This window comes from Engraulis encrasicolus, chromosome 21 (genome assembly GCF_034702125.1).
Source record: "Engraulis encrasicolus isolate BLACKSEA-1 chromosome 21, IST_EnEncr_1.0, whole genome shotgun sequence".
NCBI classification, from domain to species: domain Eukaryota; kingdom Metazoa; phylum Chordata; class Actinopteri; order Clupeiformes; family Engraulidae; genus Engraulis; species Engraulis encrasicolus.
This window is the reverse complement of record NC_085877.1, coordinates 1355649-1383398: the sequence shown is the minus strand read 5'-3', so window position 1 is coordinate 1383398 and position 27750 is coordinate 1355649. Positions and strand designations below refer to the sequence as shown.

Below are 27750 nucleotides of genomic sequence, written 5' to 3'. Positions count from 1 at the left end.
TCCAACGTGGTACAATGTAAGTTCAAGCCAAACAACATGCCCAGAAAGACCGTTTCTCAAATCTCAAACCAATGTTGTACCAGAGAAGGTGCAAGTATGAGAAGGGCCACTCCCTTATGCCATCAAAAAATGTGCAGTTCCACCTAGATGGCGGTCGTGGGCAAGTGATGACTGGGAAACTGAATGGGAGGGAGTTAGTATGGCTAAATCCTTTTAAAAATAAGTTTAACTTCAGTTTCCAGTCATTAACATCATAAATATACATTTCCTAGTAATAGCTATGGTTTGGTATTGTACAAAAGGAGTTCATTTTTTCCACCAGGGCAGACAATTTCCACCTGTAGCCTACTGGGGCATGTGGCCATTCAATAAATGTTAACTCTTCATCTAAGCCTCTACGATCGGGAAATCTTTGGGCATTTCTCAAAACCTACTGCGTGCACTTCCAATTGTATTCAGCCTAATTAGTCATGCCCAGTGATTGGATACTCTTTATTAGTCACACCCAATGATTGGAGAGTTCACCAAAGAGTAACCAATCACTGAGCGTGAATAATTAGGCTGATACACGTGAAAGTGTGCACACACTAGGGCCGTGTCTCAAATGGCGCACTTGTGCACTTAGGGCACTGTTTTTCAGTGCCTAGGGTGCTCACACTGAAAATTTCAGTTGAGCCAGTGCACTGAAAGTGCCAGGATGATCCCCTAACAATGGCGGAAAAATGCAGTGCTTGAATGATGGACACTGCATGCACTAAACGGCAGCCATGTTGACAATGACGCAGAGGAAATGTGGCATTCAGTTCAGTAGAAGAGTTTGTTCAACAGTCTCCTAATTCTGTAAGTAATGTTCATGCCAACCAAAGTATTGTATGTGTGATTGTTGTCCTTTGGGGTGAAGCACCAGACGCTGTGCATTGTAAACAGTAGCCAACTCATATTTTGGCGAGCTAATGCCATGCTCAGCTGTCCCTTCCAGTGAGGGCACAGTGCATAGTGCTCAAATTTTTCCACGACACTACCAGAGATTCTTTAAGTATAGAGATATGCCAACATAATAGGTTTCTATGGGCACCTAACGCGACCAGGTTCCGGTCTGCCTAAAGGGACGTGTCATAATGCTCCTACAATGAATAGAACAGTCCTTAGGTCTGCCTAGGTCTGCCTAAGGGGGGGCATAATAGAACCAGGAAACAATGGGCCAATGGAACCTCTCTCTCTCTACTCTCTCTGACACTACTGTATGCACTAAAGACCTCAGTGCATTGTGTGCAGTGCACTGTGCACTGTCTGTCAGTGCACTGACACAAGTGGGTAATTTGAGACATAGCCTAGGTTTTGAGAAATACCCTTTGTCATCAGGTATCCGAATTCCTCCTTCGTTAAAATCAATCTAAAATTTACATTTACATATTCCTATATATTAATTTGATTTGGATCCTATTGAATCTTTGGATTAATGGTGGTTGTGCTTCTGTAGGTGAGTGCTTAGTGCATCTGCTCACAGAGAGAGAATGCTGCTTTTGGTGGCTGGTGCTTGGGGGTTCAAATCCTGGCAAATGTTAATCTTAATCAGGTGATTTTATTTATTTATCGTGCACAGCGCTGATTGGCGATCATGAGGCATGATTGTGGAACAGAATTATTGACAATAACTGACTGTTTCCATTTTTTAATATACCAAATTTGTTTTATATGACTGCACATTGACAAGATAAAAAAAAGTTGTCCTATAATGGCATTTGATATTGCTTGAACTATGCATGAAACCCATCCCCCCCCCCCCCCCCCATATCACCAAAAAGTCGCGAACAAGGGTGACCTGCTTCCCAAAGCAATTCGGAACTTTGCTTTACAAAAATAACTGCATTATTGAACTATTGGTTGTGTTGCTTATTTGTAGTTCATACCAAGTAAGTTGCTAAGGAAACTAGCAATGCCTGTTTAACAATGCTTGTCAAATGCCTCCTAATTATGATGCTTGACATGTTCAGTTTTTGTGAGGGTGTCCTTGTTATATTGTCTACATTTTGAGTTTAGGGCTAATTATAAAATCAAGTCAAGTCAAGTAGGTTTTATTGTCAATTTCTTTTACATGCACTGGTCATACAAAGAATTTGAAATTACATTTCTTGCTTTCCCATACAGACATAGACTAATCTAGGTAAGGACATAGACAGTATAGACATAGACATAAAATGGTAAACTAGTTCTAATACAGCAAGTCCTTTTGATTAAAGGACATTTTCTTCCCTCCATTTTCCAAAATATTAGTGAACCATTGATGAATCTGCTTCAATACTGTATGCTGTGGAGGGCTGTCCTTATTAAGGACGTTAACTGTGTGCGGAAAAGTGGAGGGAAGGACAAAGCCATTAAAGTCTCCAGTTCTAAACTCTTAATTTACATGGAAAGTGAAACTGAAGCCACCGAACTGAAATCTCAGTTTGTGTGTAAAGGAAAGCCGCAAATGAAGGGAAATTTCACTTCAAACACACCTGGCTATGTGTAAACAGGAGGATCTAAGTTGTTGGTCATGCGCTGCTCAAAAAGACAAAGCGTCAACTAAAAATGTCACTAAAATTATACTACATATTCCAAATAATAATGAAATGTCTCAATTGAAAATGTGTTAACATATGGGAATGTGCTGAACATAAAAACGATGCAAAATAATATAAAAACTGTCATCAATTTGCTACATAATGCAAAGAGGTATCGCTACTGCTTGGTTAACCCTCCTCTGCAGCCTCCTCCACATCTCTTGGTGTACTAGACTGTCTCTGTTTTTTTTTTATTTTTTATTTTTTTTTTATAAATATTCTGACTCCCGTCCTCACCTTGTGCTTGTTGCCTCACGGTTGACGAGACGCAGGATATTGGAAAGAACCCTTATTTCATTGATATGAACCCTTGATTTATACCCAGGTCAGTGATATGAACACTAGGCCTAGGCCTACTGTATTGACCACTTACTCCCTTGTATAAGTACAAATACCTCAAGTCAGATGACGCTGTGTTTAGCTGGTATATTGCTGCCATCAATGGCTGACAAGAAGGTGATTGCACATGATCCTGTACACGGTGGCGGTAACCTCTGAAAAATGATGCCGTCCCAGCAGGACTGCAGCTCCCAGGGTTGTGACATGCCAAGAGGCTGAACACAGCATCTGGTGTTAATATCGATGGTGTCTTTGGAAGACACAAACATTTGGGGGACATGCTTGAGCGATGTTGAGCTCCACCACCTCATGGCACCTCCAAGGGTGGGTCAAATTGAAAGTGTGGATCAGCTTATTTGAAAGGTGCTGTGTGCATATGGATGAACATTGGCCATTTAAGTTGTCATTTGCTCTCCTTAACACACTGATCAAATTCAGGGTTGAGGGGCAGAATGGGTATCGCAAGTCGCAACTACCGTATACAGCTCCAGGCCACTTTATTAGAATAGCATGAAAAAGTTGATTTATTTCCATAATACCATCAATAATGTGAAACTGTCACTCACCAGTTTAATTCTAACTTACCAGAAATAAAACCCCATTCATTTTCAATGGTGTTTCATTTCTGTTGATTTAGAATTAAACTGGTGAGTTAGCGCCAAAATGTGGCATGGAAATCTACAGGTTATATTGAAGAGTGAAGTGTGGGTCACCAGGTCAACAAACAAGAACAGCTGACAGCAAAGCATCAAGGATATCTGGGCTTCCATAACTCCCATGTACTGTTTCTGCCATTGACTTCAATATTAAACACATCATGGCAGTTATTAAGACCGAGAGAGTACCAACCAAGTATTGAACGTTGCATGATATGTAGATAGTACCAAATTTCAACTGATTTGATGTGACCTTATGTTGCGAATTCACCAATTCATGGGTTTTTTGAGCTGGAATGCCAAAATATGTAAAAACAAACAATTGAATGATTGGAATAATTAAAAAAAACTGGGCCATGAATCTATAATACATGACAGTTTAACATTATTGATGGAATTATGGAAATAAATAAACTTTTTCTCACTATTCTAATAAAGTGGCCTGGTGCTGTACTGCACAATTGAAATTGGTCTGCCTATTGCCACATTTTCTCTCTTCATAAATATGTATAAATTAATAAATTAATATTTAGCATGATCAAAGTACAGTAAGTTATGCAGCTAAAATGTATATTTCTGGAAATTCCAAATTGGTGGACATGGAGAAGATCCACCTTTTCATGTGTTGATGAAAGTGCAATTTTCCCAGTCAAAAGCAATATTTAGAATTTGGTGGAGGTGGAAAGTATTGGTAAGTAAAGGTAACAGTTGTGAATGGGCAACATGAATTTTGGAAAGTACAGGGGTTGGACAATATAATGGAAACACCGGTCATTGTAGAGTGGGAAGTGTCATGACTCAATAGGACCAGCCTGTTGGCCAATCCTCATTAATTGCGCATTGCACCAGTAAGGTGAAGTGTGAGGATTTAATTAGCAGGGTAAGAGCACTTGTTCAAAATTTTGCAATGCGCACAACATTATGGGTGAGTTAAAAAAGGAGAAATTTCTTGGTGCGTGTGTACTGTCCTTGAGGTTGGTATCGTTTTACAGAGTAGTATTTATAGACTGTCATACAGCCTAGTTTTCAGTAAGTACCGTACTTACGTCCTTAGTTCAATAGTCTGAACAGTAACCCGTGATTGGCATCTGGTCTGGCCCAGAGATTAGAACTATAACTAATTGTTAACTCTGCTTTTCATATCGATTTGTATTGTTTATGTTTAATCAATTGTGAACCAGTTCCAATTGTTTCTTATGTCGACAATCTTGTCTGCTTGTAATGCCATCACATACTTCCAGGCGCTGAGCCTTGTGGTGGAAGCATTGTCTGTTTTGCAGGCGGAGATGTGAAACCTATTTTTAGATTTATATCAGGAAGTTGACAGAGGACATGTGGTTCTGTTCATGGTAAGTTTTTTTGTTTTGTTATTTTTAACAATTTTTCAAATGGTATGCCTACTTATTTTGTGATTGTTTTGAAAATAATTCCTGATTTTACTTCCTGCATGTTTTTTTATGACTGACTGTGTCCAAAGCATGCATTACACTAGTGGTTTTCAGAGTGGGACGGGAGCCTCCAGATGCAGCTGAGGGGGCCGCAGCAGGTGAGCATAGCAAAAGTATAGCAAAATACATGTATAATAAATTGGAAAATTCAATCATTAAAATAATCTAAACAAAGAACTATATTAGTAATATATTGCATCTCTCAACGTTATAACTATTATGGTCGATTATATCCCAGTGAGGCATTGACTAGACACAGACCTAGACTGTGGTTGTGAAAGAGGGAGCAGAGAGAATACACATATAGTGGGTTATGACCCATATCCTTGGCTGCCAGTATAGGCCTATGGGGTACCTAAGTGTCCGCCCCTTCCGGGCAGCTCATGGAGCTGAGAAGGTCAAAAGTTTCGACCGGGCTCTAATGGACTGATCAAACCTATTTTCCAATCCAGCTCGCATTCCCTCCTAGATCACACATATGCTCGGTTCAGGTCAAATACATTAGGTGCATGTTGTAGTCTCTTAGCCATTTTCGAACAAAAACTAAAATAACCTTTCTTTCCTGCCGTAAATGAGTGGTCTTATGGCAGTTCAAACCTTTAAAATTCACTGTTATCGTATTTGAGGTTTGATGGTCACTGAATAAATCAGCCAGCAAGGATGAGAATTTGACCTGGTTTAAATCATGGGTGCAAGTTTCCTCGCAGCCTTTTCTCCAACACACTCCTTTTGGAAATGTTCTTCTTTTAAGCTCTTTTTTTTCTCTTTTTATTCATTCAATGGCATGATGACAAAGGTTCTTCAAAGGTATCAGTGATCAAATATCACTGAATAATGAAGTTATACCATTTTCTTGTCCGCATAGTAACCAGCTATGTCTGCCTCTTCTTGTGTCCACTTGTGTCCCGTAGTGGGTGGAGGTGTAGAGGAGGAGCATGAAAAACTTGATGGCCCCTACAGTACCTTAGGCAGTGGTGGACCCTCACCAACACCTGTACCAAGCCTCCAGAGGTATTCACACTGTGACACTTGTGTGGAAATTGATGCAGTCTTGTCTCTCCATGTTAAAGGAACAGTCCACTTTATTTCAATAAAAAAGTGTGTTCTTCTCTTACCTGGGATGAGTTCCTCCCGACCTGCATCGTCTTCGGACACGGCCCCTGTCAGCAACGTGTGCGGCACAAACTCTTTACCATTAGCTTGGCTTAGCTTTGCCTTGGGGAGCATTGGATGCCTTAAGTTAGAAGTGACCCAATGCATGACTAGTTAATCAATCCAAAAGTAGTCATGCAAAATGAAGCTTGGCGATTTCCTATCTAGACAAGACCCTGTAATGGAAGGCGTAGTAACACATTCTGAACACTTTAACTTGTGTGCGTTGATATCTTCACTCCTAGTCCTCTGGCACAAAGGGGGCCTCACATGGCCTTGGAACATACTGTAACTGTCAACCCTCCCTGTTTTCACGGGAAACTCCCCATTTCTGACTTCTTTACCACTGTCTTATCAATTTGGTATTTTCTCACAAAATATCCCGATTTTTCACACTATCAATAAAAGTGTTGGTCCAGAAGTGACTACCACAGACCTGTCAGTTAGCCTGACAAGACACAGCCCTTCTACTTATTCCACCTGCTACGAAAGTAGAGAGGGTCTTGCTTCTCAAGCTGTCAGTAGAGAGAGTAGAGCACTGAATTCAGCTCATATTTCAAATTATATACTTAAGTCAATTACAGCAATTTAAAAAAAAAATCATGATCAGAGACAGATGTTACAGTTGTAACTCTTTACTGGTATTGCAGACAGTGTTATAGTAGCAGACGGGATGATAATTGGTTTACAGACTACAGCAATCTGGTAATTACATTTTGGAGTTGGACACATGTTGCCAAACATCAAGTAAGACACATTTTCCACATCATGTTGCCAATGCATTCATTTATTTAAAACAGGTATTGCAGTAATAAAGTTATATGATATGTTGAGTCTAGTGGATATGTTCTTGTCAGCATAATGTACTGTAAATACTAAAACGCAGAATCAGAAAACCAGTTACCAACCCTAATGTAAATGTACACACAACACTCTCTGATTTAAACCCAGGCCCAGGCCAGTGAAATAGCTCACACTCAAGGCTATTAGGTTTGGACGCGGGCCGATTTTTTTTTTCTGACGAGGGCATCGCGGGCCGCCATGGCCATAGTTTTTTAATTGTAAAAAAGTTTTTGTATTTTTTCTTTTATATCAGAAATAAGTACATGTTCTATGTAAGGGATAACGGCCGACGAGGTGACCGGTTATACGAAATTAATGGCGAGGCGGCGGCTTTGAACTTTGGCGACGCGCGCAGCGAGCCATTCATTTCTATAACCGGTCGACCTCGAAGGCCGTTATCCCGCTTACCTGCCGTTATGGTGGGGTACTTTTTAAATCTATTCTTGTCTGTAAAGTTGTAGGAAGCATGTTCTATCAAGATAGAATTTTGCTGTGCGGGCGAGAGAGAGATTCCCCACGCTAGGGTCATTTTTAATAACTCTCCCCTTTCCCCTTTCACTCGTGTTCCTTCCCCACAAGAGGAGAGTAGCCTAATTTTAAAAAAAGGATGTGTTCAGATCAATAACAAAGGGAAGGCAGCGGGAAATAGGCTAGCCTACATTTTAAAAACCATGGGGAGCAGATGACGAGGTGACTCGTTTCGATAGCCTACAATTGATGGCGAGGCAGGTGCTTAGAATTTCGGTAGGCTACAGGGTATTTTTGTCATCTATTGCTGGGCCTATCTGTAAATGTGTAACCTATGAATTATGTCAACTGCAGAATAATTTAGTGCGCACTTAATCAGGCTCGCCTCTATCAGATGCATGTAGTAGAACTTTTAGAGCGACAGGCTTGACAACCAAATGCGATAGAACTGACGACTGGCTCTTGGCTTGACAGCCAAATGCTATAGAATTAACGACTGACTCTTCACTTGATAAACAAATGCGATAGAACTAGCGACTGGCTTTTGACCATAGCAACCTGCACTTTAGAATTAGCAACTTAACTTAGTCGCACGTTTGACGCCTGACAGGTTATAGAGAATTAGTTGCAACCCCATCAGCCAATCAGAAAAGAGGATTCAGTTGCGTAGGCAGATAAGCAATGATAATATGCCGACTGCTGCATCTCCTGGCATTTCTCTCATGAAATGTAATGTATACAATTGCCAGTTGCTATTTTCTGCATCTCGCGGGCCAGATTTGGCCCCCGGGCCGCTAATTGACTACCTCGGCAATACAACGTTATTTAGGCATGCCAAAGCATTACCAGCGACATGAAAGTATTTTCTTCTAAACAGTGTCACCTGCAGTACAACATGCAAGCAAGTGGATGAAACCTCCAGCCGACAAGACAAATAGGTTCTTTTCATACACTGTGCAGGGCTCCAATGGGACTTCCAATGATAAACATCTAGTCGACTAGCATTCCCTGGCTGCGTGCGCACTCACCTGTGTATAAACAGTCAGAATCCATGTATTAAGTAAGTGTATGCACAATTTTAGTTAAAAAAAACAAAACTATTGAGTTTAGCCCTTGACTTGGAATTTCTAATATGAGATTGAGGAAGTTCTCTTACCACATTGAATGCCAGCGCTGGTTTCGAATTGTTGGTGTAGAATGCTGGCATTTTAAACATTTTTTTTCACAACTAGGAACTAGTCACAACTAGGATTTCCACCTGTGTCTGGGGAAAAAAAAATCTAATCGACCTTTTTGCTTGTAGGCCTAAGCAGCAGCGCCCTTCACAGATCTACCTGTAATCCACGACACAAATCGTCATTAACACTGAAATTGTATTGCTCTAATTAGAAAAAAGGACAATTTTGATTGTTGTTCGTTCAGTTAATTTCTTTACATATTATAGCAGATATTCATTAATTTGGTTTTTACCAACAGTTTTTATTTTGGACACATGGAGGCAGTAGTGGGTACAGGTAAAAGGGGAAAAATAAGTTCTGCTTGATTGCTTAGGTGGAATAAAAACAAATATTCTAATGTATCACTGTCTAAGAATAGCCTACATCGATGTAACAAAGTTGTAATGTCAAACAGCTTACCTGATTGCTTAGAGCTGATTGTGCCTCTGCTCACTGCTGCTCTTGGCTATACAAATAGATATGTAATCTAGTCTAGGATATGTAGTAGTGGATGTGTAATTTATATGTAATCTAGGATATGTTGTAGTGGATGTGTAATAGATATGTAATCTAACTGATATAACTAGGTGTAACGGAGACTTACTAGCAGGGTTGGCGTGGAACGTTAGTACTGTAAACCTCCCTCCCAAAGCCTCATACAGAATCGATGCCGTTGGGCTGGGGGACTGGTCCTTAAGTCCAGCGGTATCGTACTGTGCCTCTCATTGCCGAACCAATGTAGTTGACGAGGTTGCACGTTCGCAGCCCCGAGGGGGACGAACAGGTGCAAGATGACCTCCGTCACATAGGCACATACAAACTGGAGAAGGCAGATAAGACTTTGGATTTCATTTCATTCGTCCTATGAGGATTTTGGGACCATAAAGGACACAATTGCCTAAGATTGATGTGAGCTCTGGATTGGGGTGCATCAAATGCTCCAACGTTTGAAAATTCTGCTCTGCTTTTGCAGGATTGTTCCTTTGTACTAACATAACACCCTTGCAAAAATTTAAATAAATGTGGTCAATGTTAAAGGGTGGCACAATATGCTTGCAATTTTGAATGGCAGTGAATGGGTGATTTTCACAAGATCCGTGAAAAATGTGTTTTTAGACTATTTTAATCAAAACTAGTTAGCAGAAAAATCCTTTCAACTGTCCCAGATTTGAAATCCCTATTACTAATGTATGTTTTTTACAGCCTTTCTTTGACAGGGTTGTAGCCCCTGTGCACTAACCATTTAACCATGTTTGAACCCCCATGTAGTCATCTTTTAGCCATTCTTTGGTTTCTTGTTCTGGGGAGTGGAAAGGCAACTGGAGCATTCTGCCAAATTACTTCCCTTATTACCGTATTAGCCCGAATATAAGATGATCCTGAATATAAGACGACCCCCCATTTTCAGGCTCATATTTTGGGGAAAAAAGTTACTAAGACTAAATTTTTTTATCACATTGGAAACTTCTTTCAAAATGCAGTTTTTAATTTGTTGGCAAATCTGAGGCTTTTACATAGAACAATTTTCACAATATATTTTTCATGAAATTTTCATGAATAAAGACCACAGATGGCTACTCATACCCTTTTCCTTTCTTTGCTCACTTTACCATCAAGCGCCAGTAGGCTACAGCCGCCTGGACCCACCTGGTCTAAGTGCGACGCAACATACCCTACTACACTCAGAGCATTAGTCTGCGCCAGCCAGGTAAACAGTCCAGTAGAGATAGGCTACCTATTGTGCAATGCACAGATTTCGCGAAATGCTTAGTTGACAGCAATATCTAACCAGCAGCCGTCTCACCAAATCGCCGTTCATTTTATGCATCCAAAGTTTTCCTGACTGTAGAAACTGTAGACTATAGAAACTGAACGTGACCAAAAGCAGATTGACGCATTGCATTTGAAACCCATGCGCTGCTAGTAGGCTACCACGTTGACATTAGAAGTCCGATTGGTATTCATTTCGTACCAAGGGTAAAACTCTTAGTGATTTTATATGAACGAGGCAATATCTTGCCCTAACCATTATTCTGTGTTGTCTCGTTGTGAGGCATAGGCCTATCGTCCAATAGGCACCGCTTGTCAAAAGGTGCCGCTCTCTTGCGCACACAGATGACCATTGATGACAGCATCCAAAACTTAGCCTACAGGTTGTTCGTCAAATCACCCTTCATTTCTTTAGTTTCAAGTGGTGTTGTCGGGTGACCAGAGGGAACAACCAAAGGTCTTGATGAGACTGTAAAACCGAACAAAAATAAAGGCAGAGACGAGCTGCGATTTACCGCTGTGTTCCCCTTGCACTGTCGGCCGCAACGCGTTGACATTGACAGTTGATAGACGTGCGGTGCAACAGTCATCACGAAATCTGCAAATTTTATATGGACAAAACAATCTCTTAACCTATCCATTATTGATTTTTGTGGCATTGTTGTGAAGCATAATGGCCGCTTTCAGGTTAAGTTAAAAAAAAGGACGCTTTTTAGTCTAGCGCACAGAAATATGACGACCCCCCTTTTTAGTGTACTATTTTTATAACAAAAACCACGTCTTATATTCGGGACAATACGGGTAGTTTTGCTCAAACCAGCCTCAAAACACACTTTGCACTGATTCAGCTAAAAAAAAGAAGTTGATTGACTGCAATTCACAATTTCAAGGCTATTGTGCCCTTTAACATGGATCAAATTTGGTAGAAATCTGCAAGGATATTATGGTGGTGCAAAGCAACAATACTGCCAGAGCAGAATGGGATTTTCAAGGGACGTTTGATGCACCCTCTGGATTCGATTTAGCTATTTTTTGACTTGGCATGGTCATCTGAAGCCGTTTTACCTTCATGAATCAAAAGATTTTTTTGCTGGACACAGGGAGCAGCTAGCATGAAATGGATTCCCTGGGCATGGTTTTAGCCACAGTACATTTTTCTCCATATTTCTTCCACTCATGTCGACTCTTTACTTTTCTTTACTGTCCTGTCACTGTCATCGCCTCCTGTAGCACCCTCGTCCTCGGCCCCAAGGTGGGTATCCAGCAAGATCGACAAGAAACAGATATTGAGGCTTTTGTGAAACTTTTACTTGCATATCCAGTAGGGATGGGAATCTTCATCTAAGGGATACGATATGCATCTCGATACACATGCCTACGATTCGATACATTCATGATTCAGCAAATTAACAGTGATACGATATGATTCTCCTACCTACTGCGATGCAGTACGATATGGTGCGACTCAATGAAAATACCATGCGATGCAGCACAATTTGATATGATGTGATGCGATGCGATACAGAACAGATAAAATATTTAATTGATATTAAAGGCTGTGTCTATTACTTTTGAAATACTGGAACAGCAACCTAAAGCATTAAGAAGTCATTTTGCTGGGGTACACTGCATTGAGCAGAGAAAATTGATTCTTTAAAAGTACCTCTGAACATCATACAAATTATATGATCTTTTTAACAAAATGGGAAACATACAGAGCTTCTGCTCATATTTGAATATTGTACCTACAGATGAGATTATTTAGTCATTGGCCATGCAAAAAACTAAGTTACAAGTATGAGCTCTGGCACAGTTCAACATTACAAACATGGCCGTAGTAGCCTAGTAGCCTAGCATGACTAAGACTAGCAGCACGTGACCGCACTTGGTCTATAGCCTTACTTTGGTATGCCACTAAATCCTCTAAGCCCCTCTAAGCAAAAGGGAAGCAGTGCAAAAGTAAGAGAAGGAAGGTGTAATGTAATTAGTGACAAACAAAATGCAGACTCGTCTGACAAAAACGCAACATGACAATCAGATTGGCGACGCCACCAACCATGACGTGTGGATGACGTGTGGACCTTCCATGAGACCAGAGAGTGTAGACAGGCTTTGATGAGACAGAGACTGGCTCTTCTTTGTTTTATAGCGGTTTACAATCTATCGAGCATTACTGCCATCCTCTAGAAACTGATGCCTGATGAGAAATGACAATAAGTATACAACAATCAAATTCAACATTATCAAAATTGTTCTCATGTTGATAGGGGCCATTGGCATTGTAATTAAAATGTCCAGATGACGTCATGGGTTTTTGATTGTCATCTATCTCACAGTGTTTCCAGAATCACACATAATATGCATTGAAGTGTCTAGTTTTGACATTTAAGGAGGGAAATGTAAAGACGTATTTTTACCATTCGGCACTGAACACATGGGGTAAAAACATCCTTTTAACACATTGAATGCCATGGCAGGTAAAATTGAGTCCACGTGCTCTCCATTGATTTCATTTGGATGAGTTTAATAACTGGACATTGTGTCATTTCGGCAGACGTGGACTGGGGAGATTATGAGAGGGACTGAATTTTTACCTCCATCATTCAGATTGGGGATGAAGAATGGATAGATTTTCTCAGTAAAGGAGACATTGGTATATGAGTAGATATGATCCCAGCAATCTGCATCATAAAAGGAGACCAGACCTGCGTCATAGTCCACAAACACCCCCACCCTTTGGAGCGTCCCATTTAGTGAGAGGGGAACTGGGGGGTCACTTCTAGCCTCATAGGAGTCATTTCTCAGCCATAGTGTCCAGTATCCCTCCGTAGGCCTCAGTGTTATCGGTCCCTTTCTGACAATGGACTCATTGGCCACTCCTACAGACCATCCAGTCTTCCCCTTAACCCGAACCTCATAGTAGAATTTGCCAGCGGAGAACCCCTCTCTTCCCAGCACCATGATAGTCTTATTAAACCTCTTTGGAGTGTCTGGAAGTCTCTGTCGTGTGTCCCCATGTCTCACTTGTTTCCCATCAGCAGACAGGATGAGTCTGGGATGTGCTGTGTCATGATCCAGGATCACATCCACTAGTGTACAGGGTAGAAATGAAGGTTGATTTCTAGATCTAAGCTTATTCATATGTATTTTACATGTATTATTTCAGTTTGTTCAACTCCTAATCATATCAAAACAAATAAAAAAGTTGGTAAATGTACACAAAGTAGCCTACTTGCCATGTAATTTAGAGTTTAAAGTGTGTAGGTGTCATATTATAGTTATACCTGAATTTTATTGTAATTCTGTTTTACAGGGGAAAACATGTGATACTGATTATATTTTTAGATAACACACTTACCTGCATGTTGTTTAATGGTTTTCATGTCATGTGGTTCTGAGGATGAGAATGGTAGAAACGGTTATCCACACAAATCACATTTATATACACAGCACTCCATATGGCAAACACAGACTCCATGTGCTGAGGGAATAAGAGGATGTTTTTAAAATGGCTCGGCTTGCAATTAACCCGTTCAGAGTTGACGTCCTCATTGAATGCATGCACATCGTTGACTCAAACACACCGAAGATGTTTTAAGGGTATTACGAGGGACTCCACTCTTCCAGGTAGTACTGCACTCGAGGGGCGCCAACGGATGAGTGCAGACTCTATTCAGAATGAATGGGCTGCACTCTCTCAACAGCGGCCCCTAAGTTGATTGCAGGCATGGGTAAAATAGGGACATTGTCAATAATAACACAAGTGTTACTGTAATTTACTTTGGCAATTTGAAGGCTTGCACATCCAAACGTGCCTGACTGAATCAGCTCCCGTTTGCTAAACTGACTTCAAGTGACGTGTGATGACAGTGAACAAGTGAGTATCACACCAAAGACGTCAGTGGAACATAGGTCTTGTACTGTGCTCCCTCATCAGTCTTCCCACACCAGGAATAGCCAAACACGGGAACAAGTCAAGTTGCAGAAATGTAGGCCTTTATACAAAACGAATCTACACTGTATTTCTCCCCACAAAGTTAACAGGTTGATCATGTGTTAGCATTTGCGCTAAGCGGGATTTATAGCCTACGCGCTAAGCGTTTATAGCGTTGCATATTAATAGCGCTGTTTTAAAAGTTCTCCCTTGCCCTCTCCCTGCGCGCGACGCAACTTCTCATCACGGTATGATCCCGGGCTAATGTGCATATTTGTTGTGTCCTGAACTCTTATTCTGATACAGGATTTGTCTCCATATACTGTATGTTGCTAGGAGACTCTGATTTGTTTATGCTCTTGAAGAACGTTAACTAAATGCTGAAACTCACGCTTGTTCCCGCTGTCATTTATTACACAAAACACTACAAAATTGGCGACGAGATTCAACTGCTTTTTCTGCAAAGATGACGGCTGCTAACGTTCCCTTCCCGACCTTCTTCTTACAATGCCCGGGTGAGCCTGCAATGCCTTTTAAAACGTGGAAGAAAATCTTCGAAAACTACCTGCTCGTGATCAATGCGATTGGTGAGGAATGGCCGGTTGCAAGGAAGAGGGCAATTCTGCTACACTGCCTCGGCTCAGAGGGACAGAGAATCTTTTACTCTCTACCGGACACAGGTATTACATATGACACTGCTTTGGCTGCATTGGAAAAGTACTTTAATCCAAAGACTAACACAGTTGCAGAGCGCCATGCATTCCGTAAACGGGCTCAGGCTTCTCATGAATCGATCCTACAGTATGTTGCTGCGTTGCGAGACCTTGCTTCAACTTGCGATTTTGGCGCGAAGGCAGATGAACATATTCGCGACCAATTGATTGAACATGTGTGCAACCCAAGAATTCGTGAGAGACTGTTGTTAGGCTTAGATGCTGACTTTACTTTGGACAAAGCTATCACAATAGCTACACAAATTGAATCGAAAATTGAAGTGGACCATGCCAAGAGCATCAGCGGTGCCCGTACGGTCCCCGTGCAAGCCGTGCAGCAAACTTCCCAACGCAAGGGGAGAGGGCGCCAGTCGAATGCTGCAGGCGCCAACGGCTCTGCTAAACGTAAACAAGCAACCTGCTACCGCTGCGGCTCCAATGCTCATTTAGCCAATGCACCCAACTGCCCTGCGATCACAGCTACATGTAAACAATGCAGGCATGCAAACTTGCCACCTTTCGGCGAAATTCGCTGTTTTGAAATAAAAATGGGTCATTTCTGTGAATCGTGCAGATCCGAGGAGAAAATTTTAGGGGGGGGGGTTCTCGAGCGAGGAGAAAAGTGTAGGCCTACCGCAGAAAATGTCACTCTGTTGTAATGACAGGAGAGATGCTACAATCGACAATGACGTTTGACCAATCACAGTATTTGTATTTGTCGGCAGAGCCAATAACAAGAACGAGCTCAATCTAAGTCCCGCCCTTCATACTTTGGAAAGCAGCGCTAAACCGGGGTCGTCTTCAGTCGTCTGGGCTGGCGAGTTACTTTCTCAATCAATATGACAATGTCCAGACGATCTGTCACAGATAACGTTTCCCAGAGAGGTGTGTGAGAGAGTTGTGTCCGACTATTTCCTCCTACCCAAATGCAGAAATGTGTTGTCTTTGGACTTAACTGTGGAAGTCTGCATGGTTATCGAACAGGCACCCCACACCTCTCATGATCAAATGGTCTAACTGCTCTAATATTAATTTCGGCGTAATGTTAGCACAATTGCCTTTTAAGATCATGATTCTGCAGGCCTTTTCCTGTATGACAACAAAAACGGGACGCTAGCATTTCGATGAGAAGTGAGTGGATGTAATAGCGACAGTTGGTTTAGTTGTTTTCCCTGATAATTTGACTCAGCAGCTTCCCTGCCTTCCTGAAAAAGCATTTCTTCTGAAAAGAGCTCCGTTAATGGAAGCTTGGTTACACGTCGTGTGTTCCTCGTATGCTGTTTCGGTTAATTGTTTGACATGTCCATGCACGTCAACAGTAGAATATTTCATTTTCCGTTCGCTGTATTGTTCAGCTACCGGCAGGCCTATACGAATTATAGGCGATGCAATTGACATCTGATTTTTGCGCGAGTGAATCCAACCGGTAGTAGAGTTTTAACGACTGAGTGCGCTACAGGGGGAAAAGGCTAAAGTAGCTACCAGGTAATAAACCAGGTGAAGAAGCGCATGGACATCGTGCATCAGTCACTGCAGGCCGTTTCTGCGCAAGAGAGGGAGAGGAGGAGAGAGAAGCCTAGGCCAGTCCGTCTAGCGTTTGACACGGGACAATTACAACAGTAGGCATAATCATTCCAAGTGTAATCCCTAGTAGGCTATATCATGACCTATTAAAAATACCGATTTATATTTAGTGGAACATACTTTTTTTTTCAAGGTCAAAGTTGGAGCTTTCCTCCCGACTCATTTTCCACAGGGAGATAACAGATACTAGGTGAATGGTCTAAAATTTGAGCAGTTTGAGTAAAATTTCAGTAGCTAATTCAAACTATGACAGTGTTTGTTTTTTGTATTGCAAGTTTAAAAAGTATGATTAAATATGCAAATGAGATCACAACCAAGCAAGTGCTGAAGGGGTGTTAAGAAGGAGACTGCTGAGAGGAGGGGGTTCTTAGTTGCCATTGGGGGGCATTAGTTCATTTTATTTTTCAATAGGCCTACTAAGGGTTTTGATTAGGTCAGTTGTTGGGGAAACTTACTATGAGAACCACTGCTCTATCAAGATGTAATTTAAAAACCTATTCTAGCCATTTATCTATCCACCCACCCAACCCCCCATCAGACAACTAAATCATGGAGTAACAAAGTTGGTTGGCAGTTCTCATATTCACTGTCCCTTGGCCGCTGGAGTATGTTCAAAATTCACAATTTAAGGACGTTTTTAGCTAAATCTTCTCCCCCCTAGTTTGAGACAGTTATGGCCATCCACTGCACACACCACACACATGCACCTGCCTACGCGTGTGTGCACTGCATTAAGCCGTGCCGTGCCATGCCGCGCCGCGCCGCGCCGCACTCTTGTCACCTTTTTCACCCCTGACCAGTTTGCATGCCTGACAATGCAAAAAGATTGGACACTTTGCCAAAGTTTGCCGCTCTGCTCAGCCAAATACACAGGAGGTGCGTGAAGTAGAGCTTCCTGAGGTCTTGGTGCTTTACACAGAAAATTCTGCCAACCCAACTGCTAAAATTACATGCACTGTGGAGATTGCAACCGAACAGTCACAGCCATGCACAGTTGACTTAGTCGTAGACTCTGGGTCTTCTGTCTCCATTCTGCCACAAAGCCTCTATGTGCGCCACTTCAACCATGTTCAGCTGACTCAGCCCAAAGTCAGGCTTGTGTCTTATTCAAAAACACACATCCCTGTTCTTGGCTGCATGTCCGCGAATGTGTCCCTACATGGCCGCACAGTTGCATGCACATTCTACATTGTGACAAACGGAACTCCACTGCTTGGGCGAGACCTCATGGCGTCACTACAGGTGCGCATCCAGCACAACAGAGTCCTGCCTCCTACTGCCCCTGCGCCTGTGCTGGAATGTGCCACTGCCACACCTACACCTACACCTACTCCACCCATCGTCGGCTGTGCAAAGAACTTTGTTCACCTGGTGAAAATTGATGACACCGTCAAACCAGTGCGCCAAAAGCTCCGCCGCCTGCCTCTGTCTGTTCGAGATGCCGTGACAGTGGAACTGCGCAACCTACTGGCAGCAGGCGTAATTGAGCGCATTGATGCTTCACCCTGGGTGTCACCAATTGTTGTCATACAAAAAAAGTCAGGCAAAATACGCATGTGCACTGATCTGCGTGAACCAAACAAGGCGGTGATCATTGACGCACACCCACTGCCTCACATGGATGATCTGCTGTCCAGCTTAAAGGGTGCTGCCATCTTCTCTACAATTGACCTGGCTAGTGCGTACCACCAGATGCCACTACATGAACAGAGCCGTGACCTAACTGCCTTTATTACCCATGAAGGCCTGTTCCGCTACTGCCGTTTGCCATACGGGCTTGCTTCAGCTCCTGCCGCTTTCCAGAAAATGATGAGCGTTATTCTGGATGGCCTTCCGGGGGTGCAGTGCTATCTCGATGACATCGTCATTCATGGATGCGACATGCCTGCTCACGACAAGGCTTTAGCTGCTGTGCTGCAACGGCTGAAAACTGCTGGCCTACAACTGAACAACGACAAGTGCCGCTTCCGCCAGCCCAAATTGCCGTTCCTGGGACACGTCGTGTCAGTGGATGGACTACACCCTGACCCTGAGAGCATTCAGGCCATCGCTGACGCACCTGCACCTACCGACGCCTCAACTCTGCGCTCCTTCCTCGGACTGCTCTCATGGCACTCCAAGTTCCTGCAGAACCATGCCACTGTGGTGGAACCAATGCGAGCATGCCTGAGAGGGCCTGACAGTGCTTTTCAATGGACTGCTGAGGCACAAGCTAGCTTCGACACTGTCAAGAGAATGCTGATTGGCAGTCAGGCTCTAGCTTTGTTTGACCCTACTCTGCCTACAATCGTGTCTACAGACGCCTCCGACTACGGCCTAGGAGGTGTGCTTTCACAAGTGGGCCCAGACGACGTCGAAAGGACTGTGGCGTATGCGTCCCGAACTCTGTCTGCTGCTGAACGCAAATATGCCACAGTTGAAAAGGAAGCCCTTGCATGTGTGTGGGCTGTCGAGCGATGGCGTACTTACCTCTGGGGACGCCGCTTTACCCTGCGAACAGACCACCAGGCGTTGACGACTCTACTTACTACCAAAGGGGTCGGCCGCGCCGGTCTCCGTGTGTCAAGATGGTCTGCGCGTCTGATGTGCTACAACTACGACATCATCTACCGCCCAGGTGCCGAAAACGCTCCAGCTGACTGCATGCCCCGCCTTCCTCTACCTGCTGCATCCTCCGACTCTGAGGACGACACTGACCCTGAGATGGTTGCTCTCCTCTCTGATGCTCGTACTACACTGTCCGCTGCTGACCTCGACTCTGCCTGCTCCTCGTGCCCCGAGATCACCAAACTCCGGCTCCAGATATCGCGTGGATGGCCTGCCAAACCCAAAGGTCTCGACCCTGACCTCCTGCAATACTACAAGCTCCGCAATGAGTTCTGCGTCAAGGACCAGTTCGTGTTTCGCAACCAGTTTCGCCTGGTTGTACCTACTGCATTACGACAAGACCTGATCTCCATTGCACACGAGTCCCACCAAGGGGTGCTACGGACAAAGCAACGCCTACGTGAATTGTGCTGGTGGCCAAGTATGGACATGGAGGTACTCAATGCCCTCCGTGGCTGTGAATTGTGCCCGCTGAATGACAAAACAGCAAAGCCACGTCCAGCTCCGCTGCAACCAGTGCCTCTGCCAGACGGTTTATGGCAGAAAGTTGCGATGGACATTGTTGGTCCATTTGAAATTGCTTCCCCAGCCTGCAGGTATGCAATTACACTCACTGACTACTATAGCAAGTGGCCAGAGGTTTCATTCACATCGAACATTACCACTGACACTGTTCTCACTTTCCTGTCCACGGTGTTCAGTCGCCATGGCAACCCCCTGAGCATTGTGACAGACAACGGTGTTCAATTTACCTCTGCTGCATTCGCCGCTTTCCTGCAAGAGAGAAATATTACACACAACCGCTCCTCTCTCTACTACCCTGCTGCCAATGGGCAAATTGAGAGATTCAACCGTGTGCTCAAGCAAACAATCCAGCTGGCCATACAACAGCACAAGCCATGGAAGCCAGTTGTCACAGACTTTTTACACGTCTACCGCGCTACACCCCACGCCACAACTGGGACTTCACCTTTCCAGCTCCTCTGTGGTCGTCCCATGCGCACAAAGCTGTCTGTGTTACCTCCTCCGTCCTCTCCTCCGCCTGCTCCCAAGGACGCTGACATCCGTCACAGAGTTAGCCAGCGCCAGGCGAAAATGAAGGCCTACACCGACGCCAAGCGTGGCGCCAAGCCTCCTGCTTTTCAAAAAGGGGACAGAGTGCATGTGAAAAATCCACTACATGTGCCTAAGGGTCATAGGAAGTTCAGCGATCCTTTTACCATCAGTGAAAAAGTTGGTGAGAGCACATACAAGCTGAGCAATGGTAATACATGGAACGCCTCCCACCTCACCAAGTTCCATGACACCACACCAAATCCACAGCCTGTGGACGAGGACACTGATTCAAACAATCATGCCCCAGAACCCAGGCCCATGCGAGAAATCCGCTAGCCTACCTGGCTGAAAGACTATGTCACTTAAATGTGGACACTTAAATGTGGACTGCCTACTGTTATGCATTTTGTTATTAACCTTTACTTACCTTCCAGGTTACCTCCAGTGAATTAAAAGATTCAGTTAAGTTACTCATGCCAATTCACTTTACTTAAGTTTACCTATGCAATGGTGTTAACATTCAAGTGATGTTCTTAATCGTAATGGTTAGTTTTCATTACCATGCTGTTATTCCTGAAGTATTTCATTCTCTCCTAATACTTACCAAGAATAAGTTAGTGAAACATGTCTCAGGTTACTTGAGTGATACTTGACATTCTCCAGTAGTCTGAGACGTGTATGGGTTACTTCTCTTTTAAAGAAAAGGGGAAATGTTGTGTCCTGAACTCTTATTCTGATACAGGATTTGTCTCCATATACTGTATGTTGCTAGGAGACTCTGATTTGTTTATGCTCTTGAAGAACGTTAACTAAATGCTGAAACTCACGCTTGTTCCCGCTGTCATTTATTACACAAAACACTACAATATTCTTAGCTAAGGTCACTGGTGGTCAGATTTGAAACACAATTTTACTAAGCTGTAGTAAAATGATCCGATGACCGTTTTCTATTGTGTTTATCAGTGTGACTGATCTCCTTTTAAACATGAATACTGCAGTGCAGTGCGTGTCTGTTTATGAAGGGAAACTTGCTTTTTTTGTGTCCTCTGCCTGTTATTAGTACCTGCGTCATCTGAAGAATATTTTACTGAATTCCTGGGGCTTCTGGTGTCTTCCTCTATTTTCTCCTTTCCTTCATTTTCTGCCCTCCTGGTTTGAACGACTGCGTCTTCAGACACCTTGGCAAATTGGCACGAGCCGCGTTAAGTTGAAGACGTTTTTTTCTTTCTCGTAATGACCGACCAAACCATTTGTGCACTGGGGATGGGGGAGGTGCGAGTTCTTGATCCCTTTTTAAGGACAAGAAAGGCAAAATATCTGCATAATTGATTTAATGCAAATATAGCGCATTCTCCCTCTCTCAAAGACCAACTTATTTTGAAATGAAATGGAACCATTAATCACAAACTTAATGAGGGCCCAGTTCTGGGCCCCCCTATCCCTGGGCCCGGGACAAAAAGCCCTTTTGTCCCCCCCTGTCGGCGGGCCTGCATACGCATACTCACACACACATACAGAGAGAGAGAGAGAGAGGTAGAGAAAGAGAGAGAGATTTGTATGTACAGTTAGGGCCATAAATATTTGGACATCTGCACAATTTTCCTCTTTTTGGCGCTGTACACCATCTCAATGGATTTGAGATGAAACAAATGAGATGTACATTAACAGCAGACTTTCAGCTTTAATATGAGGGTGTTTGCGTCCAAATCGGGTGAAATGTGAGGGAATTATGACATTTTCTATCAGTGCCTCCCAATTTTTAAGGGACCAAAAGTAATTGGACAGTCTAGTATTTATACATCAAACGTTCAATTTTGAATTATTTGGTTGCAAATACTTTCCAGTCAGTTACAGCCTGTAATTTGCAATCCATAGACATCAATAGACACTGGGTTTTATCCCTGGTGATGCTATAGTGAGCTCTCTATTACAACAGTCTTCAGTTCCTGCTTATTCTTAGGGTATTTTCCCTTCAGTTTTGCCTCCAGCAAGTGAAATGCTTGCTCAATGGTACTCAGGTGAGGTGATTGACTGGGCCATTGCATAATATTCCACTTTTTTGGGGTAGAAATGGCTTAGTGGCTTTCCCATGAAGCTTTGGGTCATTGTCCATCTGCACTGTGAAGCATTGTCCAATGAGGTCAGAACCATTAGGTTTAATATGACATGATAATATAGCCTGAAAATCTTCAGAATTCATTCTGTGGCTTTTGTCGGTAGTCATCATCATCAATAAATACAAGGGGAAAATCGTATTGACAGATATGCATGCCCATACCATGACACTGCCACCACCATGATTCACTGATTGGGTGGTATGCTTTGAATCATGAGCAGTTCCTTTCCTTCTCTATACTCTTTTCTTCCCATTACTCTTGTACACGATTATTTTTGTCTCCTCTGTCCAAAGGATGTACTGTAGCTCAAGACCTATAAAGTCTTTTTTAGACGTTGTTTGGCAAAGCCGAATCTGGTATTGCTATTTCTGATGAAATCAATTATTTACATCTTTTAGTGAACCCTCTGTATTTCCTATGGTGAAGTGTTCATGAATGTTCTTGATCTTTTTCTTGATTGTTGCCTTGGACATGTATCCACCATCCTCTTGGACACTGTTCTACATCTGGCCAACTGCTGGGAGATGGGTTTTTGTTCACCACATACAGAATAATGTCTGTCATTCACAGCATTTGCTTTCCATGTCTGCCAGGTAATTTGGTGTTGCTCTGAAATGTCTTTTTTCCAATATTCTGAACTCTTGAATTGATCACATTCAATGTTTCCCCATCTCTCAAATGGGTTTCTTTTGATTTTTTTCAACCTTATGATGGCTTGCATCACTGATAGTGACAGGTGGACTTAGGATCTCATGGAGATTCCGTAAAAATATATGGAAATGCAAATGAAACACTTTAAATGAACTCTAGGACCTTTTGTTGACATCTTGGTGATGGTGTAGTAAGGGAATAACACACATCTGACTGGAGAATAGCTGAGCAGCCTACTGTCCAATTACTTTTGATCCCTTGAAAAGTGGGCACCACACACAAAAAATGTTGCTATATCCTTCCTGTTAATGCGATTTGGATTTTAACACCCTCACATTAACGCTAAGAGTCTACAGTTAATGCACATCTTGTTTGTTTTATTTCAAATTCATTGTGGTGGGGTATAGGGTGGAAAAGGATGAGAATTGTGTTGCTGTCCAAATATTTCTGGCCCTAACTGTATACTAGCTCTACTGTAGTTCTCTTTCGGTCAAATCGTTCGACACAGACTGTGACTCTATGGGGTTTAGCGCCCTCGCGCGACCGATCTTGAACTTCAAGTTGAAGCCTTTTTAAGCACGCCTATTGGCTGAGTTGAGCTGTCCCTCATAGGCGCCCGCCTCCTACATAAACCTCGACAGCTCGCTCATCTTCACATTTTAGCTCTTCAAGACTCGCCTACAAGCCTTCGGAAGAGTACCACGCCGCAACTTTCTTGACTATACCCCGACTCAACAGCTAGTTTGCTGGCAAGAAGACCTTTTCTTGCCATTTAGCGTTGAGATATTGAGAGGAAAAAGAAAAAGAAAGAAAGAAAAAGAATCTTTTTTTTTGTGGGTTGAGTATTCGCCGCATTAGCTTGCGAACCTCCCTGCTAAGACAACTGCTAGCATTTGGCCGCCAAGGCTCGCCACCTGCCTGCTTCACTTTTCTTCATACCGTTTTTCGTTCGGACAGCTTGCTACCCCTATGATAACAATATTTGGATATATATTTGTATTTTTTGGACGGACTCGTCATGCACTCCGCATCGCGCCCAAAACGGCGCCCATGCCCGAATGATTGCGGTCAGTTCATCGACTCCAAGGACCACCACCCGGCCTGTGTTAACTGCCTGGGTCTCCAGCATGCCCGCAAGGCCCTGGAGAACCCATGGGGATGCACGGACTGTTCTCGGTTCTCGCTGAGAACACTACAGCAGCGCTTTGAATGCTTTGGGCTAACACTGGAGCCCCAACCACACTCGGACCCCCTACTCTCCGAGCTGGTGATGAGCGAGGACTACGAGGCACAACTGCTTAGCTGGTCTGGTGACGAGACAACGGGTCACGGGAGCCTACTGCCCCCCGCCCCCGGGTCGGTTGCTGATGTGGAGGACTGCTCCTTCACAGAAGGAGAGACTAATATGGAGTGCGGGGACGGCGAATCGCTTCTCCCCTTCACCCAAGTCACCCCCCCCTGCCTCCGTCGCCACTTCGGTCTGCGAGGAGCCAACGTCTGCCGAACAGCAAACGTCAGCGGGAAAATTATTCCTGGAAACCTGCCAATGCGCCACAATCGCCACTGGTCCGGGCTAGCAACAGGCTCGACGGTAATTTCCTGCCCCCGCTCGCACCGGCACCCAAGGCTTCAGTCCCACCGTTTAAGGACTGCCTGGATGACGTGACTAGAACTTGGAACAAACCCTACTCCAATGGAGTGGTTATCGGTGGTTTCGGTTCTTTTTCTGAGATTGGGGGCGACAGAGAGGGGAGGCTGTATGTAAAACTGACAGTGCAGACCCTAAAGAGAGAAAACCTGCTGTCCTGAAGGGTGTACGTTGATAAAAAATGGAAATTCTGAAAAGTACACTTGTTATGCTATTTTGAGAGGTAAAATACTGTTCCAGAAGCATAGGAGATGTTTTTTGTTGCAAGACATTAAACTACTGACTGGACTTAGGACATCAGGAATGCCAGTGTGTGGTGCCCACTGCATATCTGAAGTTAGCGTGACCATCCGTTATCTTATTTCGGAAAAAAACACCTGTCGTGTTTCTGTACAAATGAACGTTGCATGGTTGATTCTGTTCCAACGATGTGCACGCAGCCAAATTACGTCATATCTGTTTACAAACAGTAAAGGGGTCAATAGGGTGGTACTATAACCAGTCAGTGAAACAAATAGGAGGACATACAGGATGCACTTTATGGTGATTTATCAGCCAATTCGGAACAAGCTGAATCATCTTTAGCCGTCCCCAGTAGTGAGTTACATTTGCTTCCAGTGGTGTATAGGCGTTCTAGGCTTCGAAAATACTGTATATTGTCCGTGCCAGATGTTCTTTCATTGGACATTCTATAACTGTTAGGTTTTGTGACTTTGCTTGGCCACTAGGGGTCACTCTTGCATCCTTTCCATGTTTGTTTTGACAGCTTGATTTGTGTTTGTTTTGACAGCCATGTGCTTCTTTGTTTTGATGGTCATGTGATTTTTGCCCCACCTGTTTTTGGTTAACTTTCCCTCCAATTCTTAATTGCCAATTACCTTGGTTATTTATTCCGCCCTGTGTTTTGTTCTTGTCACTGAGTCTTTGTGCGGGTTGAGGGTGAGTCACTGAACAAATCTTTGGAATTACTTTTTGTTTTCTTGAATCTTCGCCTTGGATATTTGGACTTTGAAATCTACTTTGGTTGAACGTTTTCCTGGAACTGGCCACTGAAGCTTTTTGTTCGGAATTATTTGGATCCTCTGTGCGTTTGGATTTTACTTTATTTTTTGGATTTGGATTGATTGCCTTGAATGACATCTTTTTGCATGCTGTGGATTTTTCCTGGACTTTGCCAAATTAAACCTTTTTGAACTTGATCCTTGTTGTCAGTCCTCTGCATTTGACTAATTTCTCTGTTTTGCCTAGTGGGTGTTCACTGCATTAGGCCAGTGACCAGGGACTCAGTCCCAACCCGACCCTAACAATAACGGCCCATGGCAGTGTTGATTGACCATATTTCAACAAAATAGAGTTGATTATCAGTTGATCAATAAGGAATGAATGAATGAATGAATGAATGAATGAGTGAAACTTTATTGTCATTGTACAGTACAGGTACAACGAAATTGGTAAAGTGCAGATGCTCACGGTGCTTGAAAAATCAACAAACAAAAAAAACTATATACACTACCGGTCAAAAGTTTGGGGTCACCACACTTTCCTCCCACAATACTTCTTTCTGACAGTTTAGCGTGTTCAGTGTATAGAGTTATTGTTCCCTGTAATGAATGCATGCAACAAATAAGCAATTTTGATATTGGAAAAAGTAACTGTTGAATGGATATACGATGCATAAAATAGACCAAAATGTATCACTAACTTTTGACTAATCAAAGTGTACCTTTACTGATATAGTGTCTAGTCAGGTGTACTAATCGAAGTGACACCTTTGGCATTAATAATAGCAAGTTGCGGTTCTACAAATTCATTCCCGGGGTGAGATGAGGTCCAGAATTGCCCAATGAACTCTATGAGCCCCATGCATGCAAAAGTTGACGTCTGCTCCTGTCGATCCATACAATGCCGGATGATATACATATCATTTGAAAGAGGAGAATCTACACTTTACAACAATGTATGGCACTGGCTTGTACACTAAAACATGACTGAGACAATGGATCGTGCTTTCATAAGTAGGTTCATTCTGATGGCTAGAAAATCATGCAGCTACTTTGACTTGAATTTGTGGACGAGGTGGCAACTCAACAAATGTCATACACCTACCATTGGAAAGGGCAGACACTGAGCTTTCCAATTGTTCCATGCATTCTCTGATAAACCAAAGACATGTCTGTAGAAAAATGGACTAAAACATGTATTTCTATGTAATAAATGGGTGAAAAAGCTTGGTTAGATTTCACTCTTATGGGTAAACAAACATTTGTTCACTTGTGGCTGTTCAGTACTTTCCATTATTCCATTTCAAGCTATTTAAAAGATGTCTGTGACTTGAATTGCATACAAATAACTGGAAAAATGAAGGTGACCCCAAACTTTTGAACAGTAGTGTATATAAAAAAAAGAATTAAGATTTTAAAAAGTCAGCTGTGCAAAATTAAGTGTGCAGATTGCTTTTGGATAAAAACTGTCTTTTAGCCTGTTAGTTTTTTGTACCCACAGCCCTGTAACCATGGGCGTAATTTTGGGGGGGGATGGTGGGGACATGTCCATACCACTTTTGAGGTAAACCTAGCTTGTCCCCACCACTTTTTCACAAATACAATGCGAAAACAGCATACCCTGACAATTTGCCATTGAAATGTCCCCACCACTTTTCGAGCCAAACCTACACCTTTGCCTGTAACGCCTGCCTGATGGCAGCAGATCAAACAGTTTATGTCCAGGATGATAGGGGTTTCTGATGATTTGCTTGGCTTTCTTCAGACAGCGACAAGAGAACAACTCCTCCAAAGAGGGCAGGGGACAGCTGATGATCTTCTGTGCTGTGCTGATCACCCTCTGAAGAGCTCTTCTGTCCGCTGTTGTGCAGCTGGAATACCACACACATAGGCAGTATGTTAGGATGCTCTCTATGGAGCTCCGGTAGAAGGCCACCAGTAGA

General features: G+C 43.1%; 1 protein-coding gene across 1 annotated transcript in view; it reads right to left on the bottom strand.

Moving 5' to 3' along the window:
- Positions 1 to 12817: 12817 nt before the first annotated feature.
- The window catches only part of LOC134438017 (nuclear factor 7, ovary-like), a 35528-nt gene continuing 20595 nt past the window's right edge, over positions 12818 to 27750 (bottom strand). The window contains exons 8-9 of the mRNA XM_063187607.1: positions 13855 to 13890; positions 12818 to 13585 (exon numbers count right to left, since the gene is read on the bottom strand). Coding sequence (XP_063043677.1) covers positions 13020 to 13585; positions 13855 to 13890 — 602 coding nt within the window. The 3' untranslated portion in view covers positions 12818 to 13019. The remainder of the gene's footprint in view (positions 13586 to 13854; positions 13891 to 27750) is intronic.